The sequence below is a fragment of the Notothenia rossii genome (assembly GCF_949606895.1).
Source record: "Notothenia rossii genome assembly, chromosome: 12".
Lineage (NCBI taxonomy): Eukaryota > Metazoa > Chordata > Actinopteri > Perciformes > Nototheniidae > Notothenia > Notothenia rossii.
In genome coordinates, this window is record NC_136911.1 from 16,941,987 (window position 1) to 16,968,848 (window position 26,862).

Sequence of the window (26,862 nt, forward strand, 5' to 3'; positions counted from 1 at the left end):
AGTGCTGGAAACATCGCTGCAAACCCATCGCAGCCTGAACATAACCTGTTCCAGCTTTCACCTGTGGAAGGCGCAAGAGAAGAGCACTTTACAACAAAACCACAAGACACAAAGGATTCAAATGCTTTATAGTCATATGCACAGAAGCTACAGTGTAGATATAGCAACAGCAATTATGCAAAATCCACCTTTTCATGTCTTTTATACATACATTACAAGAGATTTGAAAAGTTTCAGGATAAAAGATTCTCTCTCTTTTTGGCCTGATCCATCTTATCTATATAACAACCTGTCTGAAAATGAGCTGATCAGATTTTGGCCACTCGTTGTCTTTGTTTTGGCTGTATGTTTATATCTATTTCCTGTAAATTGTCAAATAAGACTCATATTTGGAAAATTGTGCATTTTATATTTGTTCTATTAGAAAATAAAATAAAAGTACAAACAAACATGATATTGTATTCATCAAATATTGTCTCAAGTTCATATTTTCAGAAATACTACCATAATAAATAAATAATACAATTAAAGTTGAGCATTAAAATAAAAAATAATAATAAAAAATACATTAAATATAAACATAAAACAGGCTGACGTAAGTAAGTAATAAAACAAATGTTTAGTTCCTCATGGCCAATAAATCTGATCTGCAGATGTGTGGCTGCAGTAACACCAGTCGACCAGCAGAGGTCGCCATCGATCCGTGCATGAGACAGAGAATGGAATAGATTGAGGCGCTACGAGTCCTCCCTTTTTCCAGCCCTCCTGATCCTCCACTCTGCAGCTCCTCTGCCCTCTCGTCCCTCACATTATCCCGTCTTTAATGGGTCTTTATTCGGCCTCTTCTCCTCCGTGTGATCGACTCCTCTCCCTGCTGATCTGGGAGCAGCTGTACCAGACCGATCTCCCAGCTGTGTGCCTCTCCAGTCCCGCAGGCAGGGTCGGCCATGTTGTTGTGTGGGGGTTGATGCAAGTTTAGTAGTAAGGAAGTAGAAGCTACAAAGAGCTGGGACACTTCAGGATCTCACTTTTTTTTGTTGTAAATGATGCAGCTGGATTAATCCTCTGTGATGACAATGACAGAGGATCCTCACAGATTTCACTTCAGCGTTAAATCTGACCTCTCTGCTGGAGGCATGAAGTGAGGATGAGGTAGGGTCGGTCCCGTTTGGAATAACTCGGATTTTTTTTTTTGTCTCGGATCTGATCGGGAGGAGAAGGGGAAAACAGGAGAAAAGACAAGAAGAAGAACGTGGATTTGTGAAGGTAAAAACCCTTAGTAAAGTGTAAGCAGGATAAGGTAAGGATGGGCCAGCTGCTCGCCTGTCTGACCTGTCATCAACAAAGGAATGAATGTGTCTTATGATAATCACACACACAAATAGCCTACCTGGCTATATGGTGTATTATAGACTGTATTCCTCCCTGCAAACCTAGAGCCATTTATTATTAATCAGATCAGAGGTTAGAAAAATACCAGTGAAGATGCAGCATGTGCTTAAAGTCCCTCAGGAATATTAATGCGACCATATCGGATAGCAGACTTTAAGGTAGGACAAGGTCAGAATAGCACAGAAATATTTCACACTATAATAAATAATTCAACAGAACTATCAAATGTAATATGCTAATAAAATAAAGGGTTAACCTCCACAAAAGAAATCTGTATTTTATTATACATAAATGTAAAGATAAGATAATTGGGAAATGATTTATGTTAAAACATGTTAAAACAAAGGCATTGCACATAATTGGGAAAATAGTTGTAGAAATCATGAAATATGAACATCACAAAATAGAAAAAAATAACTGAAAAGTGAAATATATGGATAATAAATATATATATAAAGATACAAATCTAGACTACTCTCTCACTTGGCATCTGTTTCCCACTTATTGTATTCATTTAAAGTCAAATTCGCTCCAGCAAAAATGCCATCTCATTTCAAATATCTAACCCATAGATGATTGTTTAATGATTAGCAGGTTAAGGAGGAAGAAGAAGTTCAGTCCGATTTATGGATGATGCTGTCAGTCAAACTTCCTGATTGATCGGCTTTATGATGTTCCTATCTTCTTCTACTTACACTTCCACTCTGAGGGCAGGGACTTTTGGGAATGGTGACACTCAAATGCTTGAGATGACTGGAGAACATGTCAGGATACAGCTTATTCTGAACAGCTCTGCACAACTGTGACTGAATCACTGCAATCCATATAAGGACTGGTGCACTTGGGAGTGAAGGAAGGTAAAGGGGAAGACTCTGATTTCTAAGATTTGTGTTATGAATATGTGCTGGTGAACCATTGGAAATTGAATAGACTGATTTGGTTGACCTATAGGACTTCTGCATGAGTACTTGCTCAGGCAGATTGAAATGACTGTTTATATACTTAATGTTTTTACTTTTTACTGAAGGTTTGTTTATGGGAAAACTCACCTCAGGATGTCTTGCTGATAGCAAACTTCTCTCTCTTGATACACAATCTTAAAAATGAACTCAAGATATCCACAAATACCAAGTATTAATCTGATAGAAGGACTCTTTTATTCACACATTTCAAATCATGTTGAGCTTGTTGATATTATTGTCATTTAAAGTAACATGAGATAGCTAAACATTGACCTTTTAAAATGACATTGACCAAAAAAAACTATTTACGTAATTGCAGATCCCTGAAACACTTAATAAGGTCAGTATTAAGCCATTTTGAATCCGGTGAATGGGATCTGTTTGCCATTTAATCTGTATGCAGCAGCTGACTTTTCTCCCTAAATGATTATTCTCTAGCCTTAGAGAAGTTACTGACTAATTGTTTGAGAAAAGTGCAGTCAGAAATGTGGAAGAGCTTGCCTTGTTCTTGTAAAACATGATGTTCTTAACAGGATCTTGTCAATATTTAATAGTGAGGGTTGGTTGTAGACAACAGCCTCTTCCAGTTTATTACATGTTGACAATTCAAACACCCAGCCCTGTTACGTGCTGTCAAATGGATGGTTGTAGACACACTGAGACTCCCAAAATAGCTCACACTTACCCTACACCAGGTGCCAGGTAGTCCCTCCCATAAGACCTGTTTATTCTAGAAAATGTGTGATCTCTGTTCTGTGGCAGCACAATTACTAACATGAGCTCAACAAAAAGCTTTTCTATGACCACTTGAGTACTGTTTGTCAAGTTAGGTAAAATTAATGACATCTTTTTACCCAGGACTGATGTATTGGTGCTAAAGACATATGTCAATAGTCAAGCACTCTTAAGTCCTTCCATTCATTTCCATTGTTTTTCATATTTAGTTTTTCTTTCCCGAGGCACTAGTGTCATTTTACTTGTGTGCAAAAGAACACTACGCCCAGTTCGAATAATTTTATGGTGTTTGTTTAAAAGCTCTGAGGCTTCACATCGGACCATCACATGACTCTTCTGCAGCCACAGTTTTAACCCTTTGGCATCAGAGGAATGTGATAAATGGTGGCAGGCAGCATATGTTGCAGATCTGAAGGCCAGTAAAGCTCCAGAGACCCTCCCCACGAACAGCTGTCCGAGGGGATGCTGGGCAGGGTTCCACTGCTGCTGGCTGATGGATGAAGGAAATCCACCTTCATGTCCTTTAGCTCCACTACTTGACTTTCATCCGGCCAAATGTCAACTTCATTAGAGTCTAGATAACTTAAACCCCAGGGGAGGCTGTTTAGGCAAACTGAGATGCAAATAAGCTATTGTAAAGTCAGGGTTTAGTACATTTATAGTGCCTGAAAGAACCTTTTCAGTCTGATTACGTTCCGATTTGATAACACAAAGCTCTCTGTTGTTGAAATTCAATCTATAGGCGTCTCTTAGTTTCTGACTGCTCGTATATACTGTAGATGACCCTGCGCAGCTTACTCAGCGAGACTTCATCTCTGCAGCCTTCTTTAAAATTCTGAACCACGACCTGCGAGCTACCAAACTTCCTCATCGTTCCAGCTATCAGCGAGTGAGTCTCTGTCTTATCAGCATTTTGTGAAGCCTGGGTGGAATTCTCACACTTGGATCGGAGAGGGGGAGGAAACCGCGAGCAGGGTTTGTGATAAGAGGACTGCAGGTTTAAGCGTATCACTGTAACAGGGAAATATGTAAAATTAGGCTTGTGTGTGTTCTAGATGGATACAAGCAGAGACAAGAGAGGTTACATGTCAACAGAGCTTCTGAAGTTAATGGAGGGGAACATATGGACACATTTAGTTGTTTTAATGTTCTTGCAAGACATGTGTTTTGGATGAATTGGCTGCATTGGAAGCTTTTTAATACATAGCAGCATGTGGGTTGAACAAACTTATTTCAGAAGGATCCAAAGAGGCAACCATAAGTCGCTCAAGGCTATTTCTTTGTCAGAAATGATATTTATACTGAATATGTTTAGGCTTTGGACTGTTGTTTGCTTGACATAGCAGATATCAGTTCTACAGTAGCTGACAATCTCAGTTATTAAACAAAGATATCTGTAGCCTGTGGCCCAAAAAACTGTTTCTCTACCAAGGTCGACACTATGTTTTCTTCTTCTTTTTTTTCTCTAAAGAAAAGACTTCTGCGGCGTTGAATACACATCTTTGTTATCAAGATTTCAAAGTTGTCAGCTGAGATATCTTTGCCTTTAGCGGATCATTTGGAACAGTCCGTTTCAAATCAGTGCTTCGATTGAACTTCTTGTCAGGTTCTGTCACATTTCCAACCAGATAGAGGAAGTAGCCTCTGTATACAGTATATTCTATTATGTGATGACATGTAAACATCCTCATTTAAACTCTTCACCTTCCTCTCTTATCGTTTCTGCGTGGCTCTAACTGGTGCAACTGAAAGTCTTCTCTTCTCAGCTCATGCGATGTGCTGTTGTAGGTCATGTTATCATCCTGGGGGCAGTGGGATGTTGTCAGCATTAAGAATACGTTACTATATTTAGCAGCAAGGCAGATTTCCCTCTGGTTTGTTAGTAAATGGCTCTGCTGTTGAATAATTAGCTTTTCAGTGTATAAACTTGGATGTAAAAGTCAGTGATGTTTGACATTGAGACTTTTTTTGGACTTCCCTTATTTAAAAGACTGAGTGTGACACCTTTCAATAGCGCTTCTAGCTTTAATGGCCTTACATGCTATCCAAGTCGCATTCTTTTTCACGTCATCCACTACTATTCTGACTTTGGTGTGACAAACTCGAGGGTGTCATTACGTGATGTGTCAAAGGCCTAAATGACCATGTGCAGGTTAGAGTCTGGGGTGGGCTCTGTTTCAGCTCCAGGCCCTGGTGGTTTGGTTGTTTTCTGTTATTATCCTCTTAGGGTAAATCCTCCATCCTCATAATCCTCCTAGTTCAAGCTGGTAGAGCTGGCACTGTCTGCCTGGTTTCCCCCTCCCTCCCTCATCCAACCAACCTGCTGTTCCCCTCCTCAGTTTCTCTCCTGGACTCAATCTAAACCATTTTCTTTATGCCCACACAGCCACTAATGGGAATGTTATATCACTCTGTTGCTTTACAGTGCTGTGCTTATCACCCTGGATTCTGAGGGAATGGTCTGGCTCGGATATTGTGTTTTTATGTGCACTCCTCCAGTAGATCATCATTTTATCTTTGTAGTGTAGTGCAGTTCATATATCATATGAAGACGGAACATGTGTGTTATGGTTAGTACACACCCTGTCTGCTGACAGATAAGCTAGCAGCGCCCTACCTCTGTTGGGATTTTCTATCATTTTTAATGCTGCTTAAAACTAAAAACATAAAGCAGAAAATGCTCTGTGAAAGGGCTACATAGATACAGTTTATCTTAGTTTCTGAGACCATTTTTTTAACTTGCAGAACAGGTCCAGATTAGGTCTTCTGTTAGCAGCTAACACTTTCGCTAACGTCATTTGTTGCTTTATAATTCCTTCCTTATTTACACTGAACCGAAGCCAAATAACTCAAAGTGTTCTGTTTTTGATGACAAAAAGAGTACAGCTTGTGCATTGTGGCTGTATTTAGGCACTGTGGCGATTTGAGCTAATTACTAGCATCACTATGCTAACAGGATGCCGAAGCTAATATTAGCTAACAAGCCTTTACCCAAATTCTCCAGGTATTTGGTCATAAACCAGAGTGTTTGTCAAATTCAAATCGTGACCTGGTAATGGCACAAGTGTAAGGGTAGTGATTAGCATTTATAATGTATAGGAATCTTTAATATTTGTAGAATATTTCACAGCAACCCATAGCTGTTAAGACATTTCAGTTAGGTGGTGTGCAGTAGCCTACAAACCAACAGACAGACATTGCCATAGCAAAAACAGCCCCACCCTGCAAATTATTTGTATTTTTACACAGTATAAGACTATAAGTGTTGATTTGTATTTTATTTTCATCAGTATTTAGCCATCTTCATATACTAAGCCATAGGCGTCAGGATTTGGGGACCTGAGGGTGGCTAGTTCCCGAACAGATCAAAATAGGAAGTGTGGACTGGTGATTGGAGAGGTGCTTGTATAGCAGTACATGTGTATGATTCTTTCAAATCCTCTGTTACCGTCACATCTACTGTATAACCCTTAAATTACAATGTATGTATGATTTCCAAGGGTTGTATTGTCTTTAAGGCTCCTTACTTTCAGCTCAGTATTCGATTTTTAATTGTGGTCGGTTCATGTCTCATTTTTTGGCCGGGACATCATTCCATCTTTATGTTGCAAATATTTCTGGGACTCTGTCCAGTGTTTCAAAGCGTGGTTAGTTCATTGCTAACCCAACGAGCCAGACTCTCGTCGGCCTGATGATGAAACACAAGCCCACAGTAGTTGAATGAGCTACTGAGTGAAGCTCTCTGCTTTCCATGACACTGGTTTTGTCTGGAGGTTAACGGAAATGTTGGCTTGAAAATGCAACGTCTGTTTTCCATGCCAACATTCTCAATTTATTGGCTCTAGATCTAACATCTGAGCTTAGATTTATTAGCCTTTTTGGAAGACATCTTTAAGAAATCTGTTTTCTTTTGATAAGTGACTGACCACGCATAAAATGGCGTGTGCTCAGCACGAGCCGAAACCTAATATTTCAACGGTTTTGTACATTTTTTTATTCGAGCAAAAGATAATCTTAGAAGTCTTTTGTGGTTTGTCCCCATTTCGTTGATTTCTTTGGCAGTTCATCTGGAGAACTCAATGAACTCTCGAATGCGCCGCTCCTTCTTTTCCGTTGGGAATAAAATCCCTCCCAGCACTAAACATCAAGGCCACTGTTCCAAAATCAGTGAAAGGTGCATCAGTTGATCCTATTCCATTTCACAGACCCATGATTGTTAGCCTGTTATCTTGTCACTCCTGCCTACAACTGTGCCACAAGGCTGTTCAGTACCCTGTCTGTTTTGTCTGATTTCACGCCCAACATCACTGTACAAAAGATCGCATTTCCATTCAATCGTCTTATTGTTTTACTGTCCTGTTATGTGTCGGCGCAACAAGTCCAACTCCTCGCGCAGCTGTTGTTCTTGGAGAATGAAAATGTTCTGATATCCCTGGGCTTAGACTTCTTTACGAGCGTGTCTGATTGCATCCACATTTTCCGAGCCTTCACCTCACAAAAGAATGCCTCAGTGGGACTCCGGACAAATTACGTTAGAAGGAGGAATGACAATCACGCAGATGGAGGCACACGGATGTTTAAATCGTGTAGCATGGTCAGCATCAATGGGCCCCTGGGTTCATAGTTCATACGTGTAAAAGGCACCCCATTGTTCGACACAGGAGCAAGACACCCAGACTGTTTCTGTATTTCTTTGCTGGTGAACCACAAACCTCAGACACAAAATCGAGTCAGAGATGTTGCTTGTAATGTTATTTTTTTTTAGATCTTTTTATATCTCTTCGATATATTTCGGGTCTTTGTGGTTGGTTTGCATCTGCATGGATTCATTTTGCGTTTTTTTTTAGTTGTGTTGGATCTCTTTCTAGTCATTTTACATCTCTTTGTGGTCACTTTTCCTTTTTTTCAGTCAAGTCAAGGACATTCTTTTCACCTTTGCAGTCATTTTGATTATCTTTATGGTTATTTTGCATGTCATTGGATAGACTTTACAACCAACAAATCTGAAAGTCAAACTGTTCTGGCCCTGAACCCTTGGGCCCCTGGTTTTATTCACAGTAAGCTTTTTTAGCAATTCCTTGTGGGCCCCTGAAAGGGACAATTTGAATCACAACATGGCATCAAAGTAAAATACAGCTTTAATATTACAGAGAATGTTCTCTATTTCAAGACACAAAGGCTTTACATGTGCTTTAATGTGTCACTTGTATGTAAATAACAAGTGATCTCTTTATGTAACAACAATGCAATAATAGATCAAAACAATATAGAATGATAATCGCCTTTTCATCCCTCTGCTTTGCGGTTGTCATACCCTAAACATGCGTGGTGCGTGGTTGAAAGCGGATTTGTCTTTAACCCATATGTCCCAGTTACCACATGGCTTACGGTCCTAGCACGTCACAACAACAAAATGATTCACAGAGAAAGATCAGGTCATTTGATTTTTGTTTCATAACGCATGCAAGCACCTTATGTTGCAATATTTCATCCCTCACCTCCCTTGGCCCGTCATTTAATATGTATCAACAGTGAGATAATGTGATGTTCAAAAATCTGCTGGAATGAAATAGAGGAATTTGTGTTGTGTCTGTCCAGGCAGGGCGAGACGATGGGCTGCATTAAGAGCAAAGAGGACAAACGCCCTACCATGAAGTATCGGCCAGATAATTCCGCAGCGTCAGACCCCAACTCCACCATCACCACACCTCACGTGGGTCACTACGGACCGGACCCCACCCAGCTGCAGCAAAACCAAGCCCCCTCCTCAGGTTCTGGGACTGGGAACTTCAACCACACCCTCATGCCGTTTGGAGGCTCGTCTGCCATGACTCCCTTTGGAGGGGCGTCCTTCACCGGCCCTGTGTCCAACTCGTTCTCTGGCGCCGTCTCAAGTGAGTAGGGTCATACAATGCTGATAATGGACTTAATGGAGAGCTGAATGACACACATGATGTTGTAGCCCCTTTGCTTTCCTGCTGACCGTATTTCCTGTAAAGCTTACCATCGGGTTTTGAATCTATTTTTCTTATCTTCTCATAATCTTTGCATTCCTCAATCAGCTTTCTGCTGTAGTATTTCCATAATACCATATGGTAGTCAATCTGTAATGCCATGTTTTTTATATATATTATTATGAATCATATTTTAGAGACTCTAGTTGCTACAGATGCGTAATCCATCTTGTTTTTCATAAATGCTTCGGCTTTAGAGCTGGATGACATTTCTGCTTTCCGTCATGCAGAGAGGTTTTCAAAGTGTGAGGATGTTTTCCACAGGGATTTTCCAAACTATTTCAAGGGTGGTTTAGTGAATGGAAGTAAAGGAAAATAACATTAGTTCAAAGTGTGATTTGGTTAAAAAGATAGTTCAGAGGTACAGTAGTTTTGGTGAATATTATATTTGTACCTACTTTTCCAGAGATAGAATTAAGTAAATGCTTTAGGACATAATCTTTTTTAAGTATTTGGTGTAGTCTATTGTTATGTCCAACAGCAGTATGGCTATCCTTGATTATTGAGTGCCTTGTGATTAAATACCTTTCCAGTCTTTGCCTGAGGGCTCCAAATTTGAAATCCCCTGATCTAACACACTGATTCTGTCCAAAACCTTGGGTTATGATCAACCAGCTGCAAAAAAAATGGTGTCTTGTTTTGAAAGCTTATTGTCAGACTCTTCTGACTAATCTGCATTTACAAAAGAAAACACAGACATAATGTTAACTGAGATAATAAAACACTAATGTGTACTAATGAAGTAATCATTTTGATTACAGTAAATGGGTTAAAACATACAGATATACTTAGCCCTGAGCTTAAAGTGGTCAGTGTGCTGATCCGACATGTCGGTGTCACGGCTAATGCCCCAGCCATTGTTACTTTAACTAGCTTTTCCTTGTTAGATTTAACACGGACCCTGTTATCATCCCTGATCACCCTAAATGTGTCTGAGCAGCTTACAGCGATGCAAAGAGATGTTTCTGCGGGATTTGGGTTGTAATCCTCCGCCACGCTGGATTATCTGCTCTCAGAGAGGGGCGAAGGTGGCACATGCTGTGGTGTTAGCTTTCTGCAGAGATAATGGGATTATTGTTGACAGCATTGTTTTCCGCGGTGGGGATATGAATGTCATCTGTGTGGGGGTGTGGCTGTACAGTATAGGTTTTACAGGTCCACTCTGGGAGGGAGAGATGAGTTTACACATACCATAATTTACAGAACTATGTCTTCTGACTATTACACATTTAATACTGCTAATGGAATCTAGACTATGACTGTTAGACAGAGGTTTCTATTAAAAACCTGTTTAATATACTGACTCTCCTGTGGCTTGCGACTTGAGTTTAGTCACAGTCCTATTTCCATGCAGGGAAAATACAATATCATTATAAACCGAGGAAAATCAATACAGTATGAGCTCTCAGACCTTGGCGAGACAAATGTAGCTTCCTTGATTGCCCTTTAAACACTCACCCACACAAACAAACACTTCTGTTTCCTACCTGCAGTTCCTCTCAAGCTTCTTACTAACTCTGTTGCCTGCTATTATGTGTTTACAGTTAATACATGTGGGTCTGTTTTGTGTTTTATTTCAGGTGGTGTTACATTCTTTGTGGCCTTGTATGACTATGAAGCTAGGACATCTGATGATCTTTCATTTAAAAAAGGAGACCGATTCCAGATCATCAACAATACGTAAGCTTCTGTGCAGTTTCTAGGGTCTGATTGTCAGCAGAATAAAAAAAAAACTCCATTTTATGAACCTTGTTGGAAAGGATGAAGCACATGCGGGGAAGAACCCATTACATTTTGAAGCAGATGAGGTTGATACACAACATTTATTTTCCTCTTTGATTTACGTTGTAAGATAGCGAAGGCCTCTGTGAAGGTTTGCAGGTGCACTTCTACTTTAAATATGTTTCCTTGAAAGTACCGCAGCTGTTATATTGTGATGAAAAGTCTATTTTTCCAGCAGTAATCCCCAAACTGCACCTGTTCCGTATTCATGAATGCGTTTGATTGCAACTTGTTTCCTGTTGCTGGCTTTCTGCACAGCGCTGTGGATCTTTTATTTGATCCATGCTGTGGCAGAAACGTCGCCTGAGGTTAGAGCATTGTAATGTAAAGTAGATTAGAGTCATTCAATCCCCATTGTGACGATGCTTTCAGTCCTACCTCATACTTCAAAGACAGCTCCAAATTTGATTCGGCAGAATTAAATGAATGCAGAACAAATTACATAAAAAGCTTTGTACCTTTTTTCATTGTTACCATAAGCAACCCTGCTGCCTAAAGTGAGGATCATTTTCAGACCAAATTATTAATTATTATCCCTTATTAACCACTTTTCATCAAGAGTATCAATTATAGCAGGATGTAAAGTAATTTCTCTCATCTCTCCTGTGTCTTTTTACTCCTGCAGAGAGGGAGACTGGTGGGAGGCTCGCTCCATCAATACCGGGAGAAATGGCTACATCCCCAGCAATTATGTGGCCCCTGCTGACTCCATCCAGGCTGAAGAGTAAGGCCTTGTTATAACCTCATTACCCCGTCTACAGGGACTGCACATGGAGGCTAATAACACTAGCATGATCCCATCTCACGTGACTTACAATAAGCACACAGATATATGTGATTTTCAATAGTCAGATCCTCAGTCACCACCTAAACCATGGGTTTGGCTGTTACTTAAAGTATTTTCTTTCGCTTGACAGGTGGTACTTTGGTAAAATGGGACGCAAAGATGCTGAGAGGTTGCTGCTGAATACAGGAAACCAACGAGGAACTTTCCTGGCACGAGAAAGTGAAACTACTAAAGGTTAAGATAGCTTCTTTATTAAGTATTGTGGAAATTGCCTGGAGAAATGGTGCTTGTGTGAAGTAGGAGTACTTTAAGCTGGAATGGACACAAAACACTGTCCGGCAGTGGCTCATTCAGTAGGGTATGGAGTGTGGACTGCTACTTGGAAAGGTCCCAGTTCATCTCCTGGGCCCTGCCTTGGTGCCCTTGAGCAAGGCACCAGACAACCCCCTTCCCCCCCACTCCCATTGCTCCTCGGAAAGATTGTGCTAAATATGAACATGATGATACATTTACCCCTTTCCTAAATGCAAAAACAAAGCTCTTCTGACCGACTTTCCCTAAGCAACGTCAGCTGATATCACATGATTTTGTAAAATGTTGTCTGACAAGCAAGCAAACTTTGTTTTGTGTAGCACTTTTCATGAAAACAAAGACAGAAGATATGGGAGTTAAAAGGAACAAAGAAGACACAAAAACACGGGTCTAAAGCAATGCAAGCTGCTTTGTGAAGGTTTTGAATGCTGAATTTGCTTAAAGCTAATGTTAGCATGCTAACATGCTAAACGAAAATGCTAATATGATGCTAGTACTGATATTTGTGCTAGATAGACAAGAGTAAATAACCAACAAGCAGTATTAAGTGTACAGAAAACCTGTTCTGTTAGCTTCCAATACATTTTATTTACAAGAGTAAATATTCAATCTAAATGTATTATTCTCAGACATTGGTAACCAAGTGAACTTTACTTTAAGTGTGTTTCTTTATTCAGCACCTGTAAAGTTAATATATGGATCTGGAGAAGGCTTAATAAAAAAATACTATATTTTATAGTAACCACACTTGACACTTTTGTTTTGAATGTTGAAGGACATTTCCCTCGTCTCCTCTAGGTGCTTATTCTCTCTCCATACGAGACTGGGATGAAACCAAAGGGGACAATGTGAAACACTACAAGATCCGCAAACTTGACAGCGGAGGATACTACATCACTACCCGGGCACAGTTTGACATACTACAGAAGCTTGTCAAGCACTACACAGGTATGTAGCTTGCACTGGTCTAACAAATTGTTGGAGCAGTTAGGATTTTAAACCTCGCATGAGGGGACTTGAGGTTAAATCTCTATTTACCCTATTCATTTCTCGTCTGACTCTGGAGAGGCCGTATCAGTGTTGTAAAAATCCCCTCATTTATATTTCATCAAAGTAAGTGTAAGAACATGTATTCATCCACATAAAATTGAATGAATCGATGCATGAAACAGATTGCCTTTAAAACGCTGTACCCTGCTGGTTCATGTGGGTGTGTGTATCTGAGTGTGTGTCGCTGCTGGGTGTAATGTAGCGTTGTAATCTTCACAGAGCACGCTGACGGGCTTTGCCACAGGCTGACCGCGGTCTGCCCGACAGTCAAGCCTCAGACCCAGGGGCTGGCTAAAGATGCCTGGGAGATACCCCGGGAGTCCCTGAGACTGGAGCTCAAGCTGGGCCAGGGCTGCTTCGGAGAGGTCTGGATGGGTAAGAGCAACGCAGACGAGACACGCAGGAACACGTTCAGAGAATGCTTTATTGCCTCATGCAGTTTTTTAATCGTAACTACCTACATGTTGAAATTCCAAGTCAGCCCAGATACATAAGAATCAAAATCAGTGAGTAAACCAAGATATTAAATAAAGAGGCAAGCACTCGTTAATAAAATAAGAATCAAATACATACACATCCAAGGTAGAAACATGTCATTAGTAAGTAAGTGCATTGGTGGAAAGATTACTCACTTAAGTAAAATTAGCAATACCAAGTTGTACAATTACTCTGTTACAAGTAAGAAGTACTGTATTGAAATTCTTACTTAAGTAAAAGTACAAAAGTAATCAAAATATATTTAAGTAACGGAAGTAAGAGTAGTTATCGTGTGTAATAGCCCATTTCAGAATTATATATAAATAGAATTTCTTCATTATGATATTAATTGACGATGTCTATCACACCTGCTGGATATCTTAACCTAAAATGAAGTCAATCTTTTGTATTAGTTAATGAATATGGTTAATTCGCTAATAATCTGAATCTATAAAATGACGAGTAACTAAAACATTTTATATACATGAAGTTAAAAAGTACCATATTGCTTTTTTTTGTGAAGTATAAGTGGTATAAATTTTATTAGCATACAATTAATATACTCAGGTAGATGTACCTGAAATGTGTCCTAAAGTACTTAAGTAGATGTACTTTAGCACATTCAACCACTGAGTAACTGACACAAATAAAAGTAATCGTGTAGCAGCCAGGTAAAAGTAATAAATAGTAACGGTATTTATTGCATGTGGTTATTACAGCCGAAAGCCATTTAAAAACAAGTAGCAGCTGGTAATCAACCTTGTTAAATTTTATAACAACATTATATATTTATATTATAACAACGCCAGTGGTGTAATGTAGGAAATGCAAAGATGGTGTGCATAAATCACACACACAGACCCTCCGATGCCTGTATTTATTGAGTCTATTTTTGTCCATTCCTGGGAATAATTCACTTCCTGCAGTTGCTTCCTCTGTTTGTTGAATTCTCTTTATCTCCAGAGATCTTCTCACTCAGCTCCAGCCAATCTTATTTGTACCTTCCTTTTTTCTTTTGTTGTAACTCAGCTCATCCCAGGCATCCCATTTCATCGGGGAGTGCATGCATGACAGCACATGTCTGAGCAATTACAAGACCTAATTAATGATACATCTCGCTCCCAGCCCATTAACAACACTGATTACCCCTGCGACCTGTGGGCGTTCTCTCCCCTATCTTTGTCTTCCAGGCACGTGGAACGGCACCACTAAGGTGGCCATAAAGACGCTGAAGCCGGGCACAATGTCACCTGAGGCCTTCCTCCAAGAGGCTCAGATCATGAAGAAGCTCCGGCACGACAAACTGGTGCCTCTGTATGCCGTGGTGTCCGAGGAACCCATCTACATCGTCACAGAGTACATGGCCAAAGGTACATCTAATATAAACCTGATTTTATAAGCTGCTGACTGGAATTTATGATTAGCAATTAAATTGAATTTCTCAGAACTCTCAACCCTGGGGAATAACAAGACTCAGCTGTTTCCTGTTACATGACACTGATGCGATCTATTTTTACAGAAAAGCAAAGCATCATCTTAGCCTAGAGACTTTTCAGCCACAAAACAAGCCTTGGTTTAACACAAGTCAGATTTAAACATGGAGATTTCCTTCAAGGAAAAATGTAGATTTTATGGATGTCTTAATTAATGTGCTGCACAGATTGAAAGTCCTTGAAGGTCCCTTGTGGTTCCCGGAGGCCTGCAACTAGGATGTTTAATTGAAAGCTGCAGTATTTCAGTGGGATGTTTTTTTATTGCTTCCGCTGCAATGCTTGTTTTTTTTTAGATGAATGTGTGTGTAAATGTTCACTCTTTGACATGCCTTCCTGTCTGCATGCATGTCTAAATGCCTACAGTTTGTTGATATACTCTTTGGTTTGATCTGAGCTGTAGTATTTTTCACAGTTTCCTTAATGCAGAAGATACACCAAATCACATACCAGTTAAATCATGCTTACTTAGATATTCACTTTAAATCCTAACCAGGTCTAGTAAGGATCTAGAAATTCATTTAATACGAATATTCCCACAGCAGCACAATGTTATGCAACTGGTATTGCGTGCCTTTTATTGCTCCTACGGTATATATCGTGGCTGTACTGCATTTACGACTTCTCACTGTCGCTGTTTTTTTATAGGAAGCTTTCTCGACTACCTCAAAGAGGGCGACGGTAAATTCCTGAAGCTCCCCTTGTTGGTGGACATGGCTGCACAGGTGAGAGATACATCATTTTCGTTTCTCGTTTGCAAAATTTGTGTCAGTGAATGTTACATTTAGCGTACTATTTTAAGCCTCTGAAGAGCAGCAGCCTCGGGTAAACATGTCTTCCTCAGTTTGCTTTTGTTCTTTCATTAATAGATCCCGACTCTTTATGCTTGACAGAGCAGGGCTTGATGTTTTGGGAGCTAAAAAAAACAATTCACCAATAACAGCCATCATGACACACTTTCCATTTTGTATTTATTTAAAGATCGCTGATGGAATGGCTTTCATTGAGAGGATGAACTACATCCACAGGGACCTGCGCGCCGCTAACATTCTGGTGGCCGACAACCTGGTGTGCAAGATCGCTGACTTTGGTCTGGCCAGGTTGATAGAGGACAATGAGTACACAGCCAGGCAAGGTGGGTAAACAAACACACAGAGAGACAAAGATGAACCCCCTGTTGTCTCCTATCATGGTGAATTAGGATAATAGTGCAAACCAGATGCTCCTGCTGCGTCTGATTAGTTGCGCTTTTCACACACTGGGAGAATTCATCTCTCTGCTATTTCTGCTTTTTAAAAGGTTTTTCAGTTCTCATTATCAAGTACATTTGGATACCCACATTAAATGACAGAGAGTGGAACAATCAAAGTAAATGAAAAGTATTAATGGACAATAAAGGATCATATAAAGCAGATGAGCTGTCATAAAACATGGTGTACCTATTGAGTCTGCAGCCATGCAAGCATCTCGGGAAGTAGCAAATAGACGACAGCTATTCAATGCTACAGATGATGTTTACTTGCTGATGTTCAGCATGTAACTGCATGTTCAACAGGGGGGAATTAATGTCATGTTGTTTGTGCTACAGCTTTTAAATAGTACCATTATAAATATTTAGCAGTAGCAACTTCCAATCCCAGTTTGACTTTGATTCATCCTCACATGTTGGTGAATTTACATAAGGACTGTATCTTCAGTAGAACAGATCAAAACTGTTTACTGCAAGACTTATGGAAGCATTTGCAAAATATGTTTTCTGGAAATAAGAGACTCAACCATTTATTGCATTAATCCAATATATATATATCAAATTGTTACTCGTGAGGAAGGGATATGTAATATTTTATGAATCTACTGCTGTGCATACATGTTCCATTACTCGTCTTTTGCCTTTAAATAATGACAAATATACATTTCCAAGAACTTGGGGCAAACAAAAGCCACATCTAAGGAATTTTTCTATTAATTTTCCCAAATATTGAATGCCCATTTAAGGGATAAAACACATTAACACACCTTAAATATATCCTTTATAGTCTTGCCTATCCCTTGAACATTCTAATTTGAGATTCTGGTATTTACAAGCTAAATACTATAGAGGACTGAATATAATATGGTCTTTATGATCTAACTGCTTTTCCTTCTATGACAAGTCTCTCTGCTGTGAGAAAGTCCTATTGTTGGTCACTATGGCCATTGTTAATAACTGAAATGGAAGCATACGCCCTCTAGTGGAATCACCTCACCCCTCTCCTCTCCATCACGTCACAGGAGCCAAATTCCCCATTAAATGGACGGCCCCAGAGGCTGCGCTGTACGGCCGCTTCACCATCAAATCAGACGTGTGGTCCTTTGGGATCCTTCTCACCGAGCTCGTCACCAAAGGCAGAGTGCCCTACCCAGGTAAGTGACAGTGACACGCTCATGCACACACAGGACTAGAAAACATCCGCAGGGCAGTGTCAGAGGGCGGGGATATCAGCCTTCAGTCTATCGGTTAATGTCTGAGGCTGGAGTGACGCCGTCTGACATTGTCTGCACTGGTTGTTTATGCCTCTGCAGGCGGAACACACACACACACACACACACACACACACACACACACACACACACACACACACACACACACACACACACACACACACACACACACACACACACACACACACACACACACAGATTAGATGAGACCATCTGGTGGAGGACGATCAAGAGAATGAACACCACTCTTGTTTATAACCATCTGCCAGATTGACACTGCCCTGGGGAGCAGTGCCTGCAGTCTGCTGCACCACCTTTGCACGGCTCCACTTTCTATTAGATGTAGGACTGACACAATGAATTGATTAGTGTACTTACGGAAATCAATTTTTAAATATTGATCGATTTAGACAGAAATAATCTCTGAATTCTCATTTGAATAAACGTCTATTCAGTGACTGATAAAGATATGTCATATCGGTATTTTTACAAACTGGGTATCTTTGGTATTCCCACAAAAAACCCACAAACGCTTTCTGAGAAGTGAGATCCAAAAACACTTCTGCAAATACTACTTAGTGCCAAAGATCTTGCCGAAAACAACACAACTGTGTTAGTGTTTGTAACTCTATGTACAACTTTGGCATTTTGGGAAACACTCCTATAAGATTTCTTGCAGTAATGTTATATGAGGACATCAATACACCAATGTATGTATGCACATTCAAAACAACAACAATGAGCTTTAGGGATGCACGTGGGTTTTGTTACTGTCAGTATGACAGTCAATGAACAAATCTGATCACCATTTCTCAAGAACAAAAATGCTAAATAGCTGCTGTTTTTAATCACACTATCACTGTCCATTTTTCACCTTTTTTAACATTCCTCATACTAAGAAATGATTAGCCCCTCTCCGAAAAGAGAGCTCTGACAGTCCTTTCTACCTCCCGTCTCACTCTCAGGCATGGTGAACCGCGAGGTGCTGGAGCAGGTGGAGCGCGGCTACCGCATGCCCTGTCCCCAGGGCTGCCCCGAGTCCCTGCACGAGATGATGAAGCACTGCTGGAAGAAGGACCCCGACGAGAGGCCCACCTTCGAGTACCTGCAGTCCTTCCTGGAGGACTATTTCACCTCCACAGAGCCTCAGTACCAACCTGGAGAGAACCTATAGCCTGCCTTCACTCTGAGACGCCTCGAAGCACACTTGCTTGAAGACGTGAGCTCTTAAATATTGAACTTCACCTAGTCAACTGGAATCCAGGATAACCAGTTGCATTAACCACTACTTGTTCTTGATTTTTTATTTCTCTTTTGCTTTCAGCGTCCGCCATCATTTCATATATATTTGTTTTCATTCATGGTAATATTATGTTTTTTTTTGGCCTCTATGTGGTTTAATGTGGAGCTTTCACACTCCACTCACCCCCAAATTGTATTCTTTTGTAGTAAATTGGTAAATTATGCATTGGAACGATTAATTATTAACAGAGATAATATATTAAACTAATAGAGAGCCGCTCTCAGGGGACTGATGGTCATTATCACAGTCCATTTACAGTGATTAAATCCCATACAGCTTAACTTTAATTACATTTAATCAGCTACAGTGCAATCTTTGAGTGTTTGTCTGTGACATGATATTTTATGAATTTCGAACATTTTGCTTTTTATATCATTTTCCTTAGTATTTTCTTTTTATCACATGAATTATCACATTTTATTCATATCACATGGACATGGTTTTATTGCTTCATTGGAAGACTTTCTCGACTGTCCATCCTCGTGCCGAAATCTCTGCTAGGACTTTTTATAACATTGCCATAATTCTTTGTGTTCATCGCTGCCCTGGTTGTATAATCTGACTGCAATCACGACAGACACACACTTACATAAAAACAGTGTGTTTAATGTGTCAGTGAGTTAAACAGTGATGAACCTCGTGGACTTGCGGCTTCTTGCCAAGCCACAATGACATTTCATGAAAAAGCCACCATATAAACTGGTTGGACATTTTTTTTATCTTCTACAATGTGACTGAATGAAGCACTTGGGACTCTTTCCTGCTCATGTATCTAAGGTGGCTCTGCAGAAACTTTGTACAGCAATGTCGACAGTTTTTTACAGTCCTTTTATCTTTGCATTTGGTTCCTGTATTGACTCTTTAGGGCAGTATTATAAGGGGGTTTAACACTAATTGATGACTGAGCTTGTAAAGAAGGGCTTTGTATATTATACAATCCTCATTTTGTAAGATTATTAAGAAAATGGACATGATTGCAAATTATATTTGGGAGGGAGGTTGTGGGTGGAGAGGTATTTGTACAATAAAGACGTGATTTTACAAAGTCCATTGTTCTTTTTTTTATTAGTACATGTTTGATATGTCTCTTTAAGTGTCAGGTGGGTATGTCTATGGTTTAAACCAATTGCAAGCTGAGGTGGGTGTGATCAACTTCTACCAGTCACATATCACTTTGAAATAAACACTCTAACGTTGACTGAATCACAAGACTAATGTAAACCCAGTGGGGAAATGTTGCACACAATTATCAGTTTGACGGTCAGGGATGTGAGATTTCCGACGTCTTTGGAGCAACACGGCTCCGATGCAATGGTAAGGAAGTGTGTGCAGCTGTAGCACAGTGTGCTATATTTCTGAGCATGGGCTGTAACTATCCGCTGTGCACTGCAGCACACAGACCCAGATTACTCCGCCGCGTATGTGGTCATCGACACGGACTGCGGGTTGAAGGGCTTCGGCCTCACTTTCACTCTGGGGAAAGGCACGGAGATTGGTAAGATTTACCAGAAACAGAATGTAGCTTGTTTAAATACCAAAACACGATTTGTAGTCCACTATCACTGGTTTCCAACATAGGGGTCCCGACCTCCACTAGGGTTCGCCAAAGTTTAAAATGGGGTCGTGAGTCATTAAAACTTTTAAATATATATTTTTTTTACAGTTGGTTACATCTCAACCTTTCATACAATTTTTATAAGAAAAAAAAGGATATTATTTTTAAAGTTTGTTGTTGTTATTACTTAAAGAAGCTAGTTTATGTTTGATTCAATGGATTGAAATGCATTACTCACAGGAAATAATCAGCAAAGAATTCCTCGAAATCACTCTTTTTCATTAATTTTACTCATTTTTTAAATTAATTTAACAGTTGATCAGTTAAACTAATTATAAAGTGCCTGTTGTGTAAAGTTGGAATACAACATGCTATGAAAATGCAACAATACAATAACATAGCACAGTTGTTAAATGCTGTTCAGTTATTGTTGAACACAATATGAAAGATTTAATAAATGATGTCTCTTAGTTAGGTTACTCCATCAATGTATTAATGTTTACTCAATGATTAAAAAAAAAAAAAAAAGTACTACCTTTTGGTTACTCTTACATCCAAGGGCTTCTAATAAACTCTGAATTTGTTTCCTTGTATTCAAATACCACTTCTTTCAAGTTCCAATATTACAGTATATATTTTAGTTAATGCTAAAATGCTAGGCTACTATCTTATTAATAAAAAGTTATTGGCCTACATACACATTATTCAGAATAAATCTTTCTCGTAGCTCTTCCAGCTACATAAAACAAACATAATAGTTAAGAGTCTTAACTGACTGAGACAGAAAACTTTATGTATCACTATGGTCTTAACTTAAGACCATAGTGATACATAAAGTTGTCTTTAGAGTCTGAATTATGTTTTATTATATCCCCGCAGTGGTGTGTGCTGTGGGGGCTCTAGCTGGACTGATTGTTGGGAAATCCTTGCAGGGGATTGTGAGCGACTTCCGTGGATTTTACCGCCTCCTGACAAGTGATAGCCAGATGAGATGGGTGAGAACAGGGACTCAAGCACTGAAAAATAAAATATAAATAAATGTGTGAACTGTTTTTACATATGATATTGAAAAGACTTGCATGTACTTGAATCTAGTTTCTAAATGTCCCCAAGTCCTGATCAAGACTGATGGGCCAAGGCAAATACATGTGCCAAATCCAGGCTTTTCAAAAGGTAATATAAAGAAGAGGCTCTTGAAATAAAAAGAAAATTGATTCATAATGAGCGCAAAGGGTATCAAATTCAACACATCTACTTTCTGAAGGTCCCAATAGCCGCTTTCACACCAAGTACTTTGCCGTACTTAGTTAGTACCCCAGGGCACTAAGTACCAATCGCGTTCAGACCGGAGTACTTTTCCCTGAGGGAAGATTACGCAAATGAGCCGCTGATGTCACTTCGTCTTCTTCTGCTTTGGGTTTACTGGCAGGCCGCAAACAACTTCACGGCGTATACTGCCACCCGAAGTCCCCGGCCGGAAGTCCCCGGAGTTGGGGACTGGCTTCAGTAGAAGCTGCTGGGAGTCCCAGCAGCTTCTACTGAAGCCTTCCGAGTAAATCGCCAGAACGCCGACACCTCCTCATCACTCCAACGCTCCCATGTTCCTTTTTGTGTTGCCATAAATTAGTAGGCTTGTTTGAGATGAGCGAGACCGACGCAGACCTGCGCAATTGCGATCGCCGTCTTTCTAGTGCGTTGCATGATGGTTAGTCATTTTGTCCGACTTGCTAGAGTCTAGAGGCTCGTCTACATGAGACGTTGAAATCTCGCGGGACAAAGACGCATGCAGACTTGAGAGCGAGGCGGCGCAGTTTCTCTCCACGGGCTGCGGAAGCAAAATGCTTGATGGGAATCGACTCGCTGGTATCTCGAGCTGACTCACTCATTGGTGGTTTTTACCACGTGCTGGTGATGAAACTCTCCAAAAGTTTTTCGTTGTTTTGCCAGTTTTACGTCGCCACTTCCATTCACATTTTTCATCATTGTTCCACAATGTTTATCATCATGAAATTAATATCTATATATTTTATACTATACTTGCACTGCTTACCGTTTTCATACTTTATATATCTTAGCAAATTCATACACACTGTTCATACTGCTCACAGGCTGCTGTGTATATCTAGTGTATTCAGACCCCTCACTGTTTATTCATCATTCAATTAATTATATATTTTATTCTGTAGATTGTGTATTAATTTTCACTTTACTGCATTTTGCACTCCTGGTTAGAAGCTAAACTGCATTTCGCTGTCTCAGTACCTGTAATCTGTGCAATAACAATAAAGTTGAATCTAATCTTGAGCAGGAACAAATGTATTATATATGTATTTACTTTATAAATGCAAACCGAGTCAAGCCGACTCCGGAGGTGGCGGTATGCACCTTAATTAAAGTTGTTTGCAATCCGCCAAAAAACCAAGAGAAGAAGAAGAAGCCGACTCCGAGCTGTCCGACTTCAGGCGAGCTTTTTGAGACCTCCCCCGGCTGCAATCGGCTATTCTCGTCTACTTTCGAGGCGAGCCGCAGCTCATCTCAAACAAGCCTATTCTCTCTCCGTTGGTGCGCGGGGCTAATGCTAATAATGCTAATGCCAGCAAATACAATGCCACAGTACTTTTCCCACTTTAGTTCCGAAATGTCACGTTCACACCAAAAAGAGCCGGAACTAAAATTAGTTAATCAGAACCTTTATTACCCCCTTTTCCGTCCCTGCTAGAGAGCAGGTACTTGACCACACCCGTAACACTCCCAAAAAGTTTTGTGAAGCCGCCATTTTATTATCCTCACATTAGCATTATTAGCATTAGCCCAGCGCACAAACGCAGAGAGATTAATTTATGGCAACACAAAAGAAAATATGGGAGCGGTGGAAATGAGGAGGTGTCGGCTTCCTGGCGATTTACTCGGAAGTAAATCTCCGGGGACTTCCGGCCGGGGACTTTGGGTGGCAGTATACGCCGTGAAGTTGTTTGCGGCCAGAAGAAGAAGAAGAAGTGACGTCAGCGGCTTCATTTGCCTAATCCTCCCCCAGGGACTTATTCCGGTGTGAACGCGATCTGTACATAGTTAGTTCATGAGAATTAAAGAGTTCTCATGAACTAAGTTCTCATGAACCTTTGTGGGAAAAGTACTGCGGTGTGAATGCGCCTAATGCCGGCTTCAAACTTTTCAGAGTTTTACGGGGCGTGGTTTCCAATTCGCCCAGCAAATATAAATTGGTACTTTTTTGGTACCACCTCTCTAGCAGGCACTAAAAATGGGGGTAAAAGTTCCCGGCACTAAGTACACTTTTTGGTGTGAACGCGACATAAGGGGTACTAACGGAACTAAACGGGGAAAAGTACTCCGGTGTGAACGCGCCTATTGTCCTGGTCAAGAGTGCTGACTGACTGTCAAGTAGAATGCGCTCTTTGGATACAAAGAAAAGCAATTTATAACGTTTACAAAAGGTTATGTGAAATAATCTAATATGTGAAGGTCCCAAAGGCCTGGGTAATAATAGTATACTTAGAAAAAACAACATAACTCTCTAACTACATCATTCATTCACAGGTTTTAATTTAGCTTTTAGTTTTTCCCCAATATGCAAAAAATGTTACTCCAATTTGGATGCACAACCCATGTAATGTTAAAAACGGTTGTGTTATCCAGCTAGGCCCAGAGAAAGGAGTGATCCACCTGGCCACAGCTGCAGTCCTGAATGCTGTGTGGGACCTGTGGGCGAGGGCAGAGGGCAAGGTCAGAACTTTTTTGATGAGTTATGATTAGAAAAACTCATTTTCCTTCACAAGCCTCCTGACTCATGGTGTATTTTTCCTGCAGCCACTGTGGAAGCTTCTTGTTGATATGGTGAGTCATGGGAAATTTGATTTACGTCCAGGATGTGACCACAAGGGAAATATCATGATTTATATGTGTCAATTTAGAATCCCAAGCAGGTTATCTCATGCATTGACTTCAGATACATCACTGACGCTCTTACAGAGGAGGAGGCTCTAGGTGAGACTGATCCAGAAAATAAATCTATTTTCCTGAGTGCAGTGTAGTGAAGGAAACACTCTATCTGCTTCTCTTTTCAGACATACTCGTGAAAGCACAGGAGGACAAGCAGCACAGAGGTGAGCACACTATCAAAAGTCATTAATTACATGGCTGAATGGGATTTTGCAGAGTGGAATTGCCTCTTTACCAGGAGTACTTTAAGCATGCATAATAGGTCCCTGCACTTCATGGTTGCTCTATTAAAACACTCAGGTGTTTATTAACTTTGTGTTTCTCTCGCCCCCCAGAGGAGGAAATGCTGAAAGAGGGTTATCCTGCTTACACCACTTCCTGTGCATGGCTCAACTACCCAGACCAGCAGCTCCAACAGGTCTCTGTGCCATAAAATACCAATAATATCTCAGGTTTAACAAATCATGAAAATAACAATGACAGTTGTGTGTTTTTCAAGCTCTGCACAGATGCTCTTAAAAGTGGTTGGACTAAATTCAAGGTGAAAGTAGGCGCTGATCTACAGGACGACATACGCCGGTGCCGCCTTATAAGGAAAATGATTGGGCCAGAAAACACTTTGGTAACGTTGGTTTCCCCTAACCAATTGTATTTACATTAGACACAAGTGTACTAGTTATGTGTGTTTTTGCATTCAGATGATTGATGCCAACCAGAGGTGGGATGTAGCCGAGGCCATAAGCTGGGTGTCCAGCCTGGCGGAGTTTAAACCTCTCTGGATCGAGGAGCCCACGTCTCCTGATGACATCCTGGGTCACGCTGCTATCTCCAAGGTGAGAGAGAGAACACACTTACACTAAACACAGTCACCCATATGGAGAAAGAGACCAAATCCTTCTCTGTGGTTCTTTGTGTCCGATTGTGGTATTTAATGTTGTGTGTGTGTGTGCCTTTTGCATCTATTTGTGGCCATTCATTCTCTTTTTGGTCATTTTGTCACATAGTGGGGTTTTTGTTCCCGTTTGCATCCCCTTGTGGTTGTAATGTGTCCGTTTTTGCCTTTTTTTATTTCATTGTATTGGTCATGTTTCTTCTTTTTGTATTTTTTTTTTTTTTCGTTGCCTGCCTGGACCCCTGGGTCTGTGCCCAGTTGGCCTGATCAATAATCTATTTATGTAAAAGACTGATAAAAGATGTTCTGTCGCTTCAGGCTTTGGCTCCTCTCGGGATCGGAGTGGCGACAGGAGAGCAGGTTAGTGTTTGTTCCAGTGTGCATACCACCGGCTGATGAATTGATGGTTGGTTGGTAACTGTTTCCTCTGCAGTGTCACAACAGGGTGATGTTTAAACAGTTCCTCCAAGCCTCGGCCCTGCAGTTCGTCCAGATAGACTGCTGTCGGCTGGGCAGTGTCAACGAGAACCTGGCAGTGCTGCTGATGGCCCACAAGTTCCAGGGTATAAACAAAGACATGAATTCCCAAATAATCATATATGTAGCCCTAAAAAAGACAATATGAAGATTTAAAGAGTCTTAAATGTGCCAAAAAGAAGTAAAAGGTTATTAGATACTGTATGTAAAAAATATAACGTTTTCTACCATCTGATTGGAGGTCAATGGAAAACTATGAACTGCATTTTTATTTTTTACTTATTAAAAGGATTTCTAATTTGTGTATTCAGCATATTCTTAGTGTGATATCTGTATGAAAAGCATGTCTACATTACACATACTATGTTTTTCCCATAGTGCCTGTGTGTCCTCATGCTGGAGGCGTCGGTCTCTGTGAACTCGTCCAGCATCTGATTCTGTTCGACTACATCTGTGTGTCTGCAAGCCTCAGCAATCGGTAAGAGCAGGCTTTGCTTCTGTCACAATTAAGAGCTCTTGACTGAAAGTGATTATTCATTTCTAATCAGCACTATTTTTCCTCCCCATCTCTTTCTAGAATGTGTGAATATGTGGACCACCTGCATGAGCACTTCACCAGTCCTGTGGTGATTCACGACGCGTGCTACATGCCTCCCAAGGTAAGACGGACCGATGTCAACTATAATTTAACAAACTAAGATCTGAAAATAAATCTCTGCATAAGTCTTTAAAAACGCTAATGTTTATCCTATCAGCGTCTAAGTCAGTGCTGGAATTTCTTTCAAAACTCTTAAATAAAAAGCATCAAAATATGAATACATTACATAAAGTGAAAACAATATAATGTCATAATGTATATTATAATCACAAATACCTATTTATTAATGCCTACATGTCATTTTGCTTATGTATTACGATATATACTGCTGGCAAGATTTTGAATATCACCAAAGGATCAATAGTTTTATCTTAACTGATAATAATTTAAATGTGCTTAGTTAATTTCCAGCAGTGTTGTTTGAGTACACTGTGCTTATTGTTCTCAGGATGCAGGCTACTCTTGTGAGATGCTGGAATCATCAGTGCAGAGACACCAGTACCCTGAAGGAGATGTATGGAAACAGCTTAAAAACAAATAAGGACTTCATCTGAGACATTTAACAAAAAATGTGCTTAAGTCTAACAGTATAATAGAC

The 26,862-nt window shown here is 40.3% G+C and overlaps 2 protein-coding genes across 7 annotated transcripts; both read left to right on the plus strand.

Moving 5' to 3' along the window:
• The first annotated feature begins 540 nt into the window (after window positions 1-540).
• Window positions 541-19,833, plus strand: LOC307026280 (tyrosine-protein kinase Yes-like). Of its 4 annotated transcripts, XM_079661560.1 has the most exons (13): window positions 541-1,266; window positions 8,688-8,983; window positions 10,684-10,783; window positions 11,511-11,609; window positions 11,803-11,906; window positions 12,783-12,932; window positions 13,254-13,409; window positions 14,702-14,881; window positions 15,650-15,726; window positions 15,983-16,136; window positions 17,273-17,404; window positions 18,448-18,701; window positions 18,807-19,833. In XM_079661560.1, exons 2-12 carry the CDS (start codon window positions 8,701-8,703, stop codon window positions 18,654-18,656), a joined length of 1,644 nt encoding a protein of 547 aa, XP_079517686.1. In that variant the 5' UTR covers window positions 541-1,266; window positions 8,688-8,700; the 3' UTR covers window positions 18,657-18,701; window positions 18,807-19,833. The 4 variants fall into 4 exon arrangements, with proteins under 4 accessions (XP_079517686.1, XP_079517684.1, XP_079517685.1 ...); XM_079661558.1 differs by having other exon boundaries at window positions 544-1,266; window positions 18,448-19,833; XM_079661559.1 differs by lacking the exon at window positions 541-1,266 and adding an exon at window positions 2,099-2,249 and having other exon boundaries at window positions 18,448-19,833.
• Window positions 19,834-19,942: 109 nt separating this feature from the next.
• enosf1 (enolase superfamily member 1) lies at window positions 19,943-26,851 on the plus strand. 3 transcript variants are annotated; one of them, XM_079661562.1, is made up of 15 exons: window positions 19,943-20,099; window positions 20,178-20,280; window positions 21,220-21,335; window positions 23,995-24,081; window positions 24,166-24,192; window positions 24,270-24,342; window positions 24,423-24,461; window positions 24,633-24,715; window positions 24,797-24,919; window positions 24,996-25,130; window positions 25,508-25,549; window positions 25,623-25,752; window positions 26,045-26,144; window positions 26,244-26,325; window positions 26,713-26,851. In XM_079661562.1, the coding sequence occupies exons 1-15, from the start codon at window positions 20,019-20,021 to the stop codon at window positions 26,803-26,805; spliced, it is 1,314 nt and encodes a 437-aa protein (XP_079517688.1). In that variant the 5' UTR covers window positions 19,943-20,018; the 3' UTR covers window positions 26,806-26,851. The 3 variants fall into 3 exon arrangements, with proteins under 3 accessions (XP_079517688.1, XP_079517689.1, XP_079517690.1); XM_079661563.1 differs by lacking the exons at window positions 19,943-20,099; window positions 20,178-20,280 and adding an exon at window positions 21,454-21,513 and having other exon boundaries at window positions 21,244-21,335; XM_079661564.1 differs by lacking the exons at window positions 19,943-20,099; window positions 20,178-20,280; window positions 23,995-24,081; window positions 24,166-24,192; window positions 24,270-24,342 and having other exon boundaries at window positions 21,247-21,335.
• The last annotated feature ends 11 nt before the right edge of the window (window positions 26,852-26,862 follow it).

Bases quoted from the DNA above. Each gene is read 5' to 3' on its own strand.
- enosf1 (XM_079661562.1), top strand. From the start codon at position 20,019: ATGTTGCACACAATTATCAGTTTGACGGTCAGGGATGTGAGATTTCCG. The intron at 24,462-24,632 runs GTGAGCACACTA...CTCGCCCCCCAG, and splicing joins GGAGGACAAGCAGCACAGAG to AGGAGGAAATGCTGAAAGAG. The intron at 25,131-25,507 runs GTGAGAGAGAGA...CTGTCGCTTCAG, and splicing joins GTCACGCTGCTATCTCCAAG to GCTTTGGCTCCTCTCGGGAT.
- LOC307026280 (XM_079661560.1), top strand. From the start codon at position 8,701: ATGGGCTGCATTAAGAGCAAAGAGGACAAACGCCCTACCATGAAGTAT. The intron at 14,882-15,649 runs GTACATCTAATA...GTTTTTTTATAG, and splicing joins CACAGAGTACATGGCCAAAG to GAAGCTTTCTCGACTACCTC. The intron at 15,727-15,982 runs GTGAGAGATACA...ATTTATTTAAAG, and splicing joins TGGTGGACATGGCTGCACAG to ATCGCTGATGGAATGGCTTT.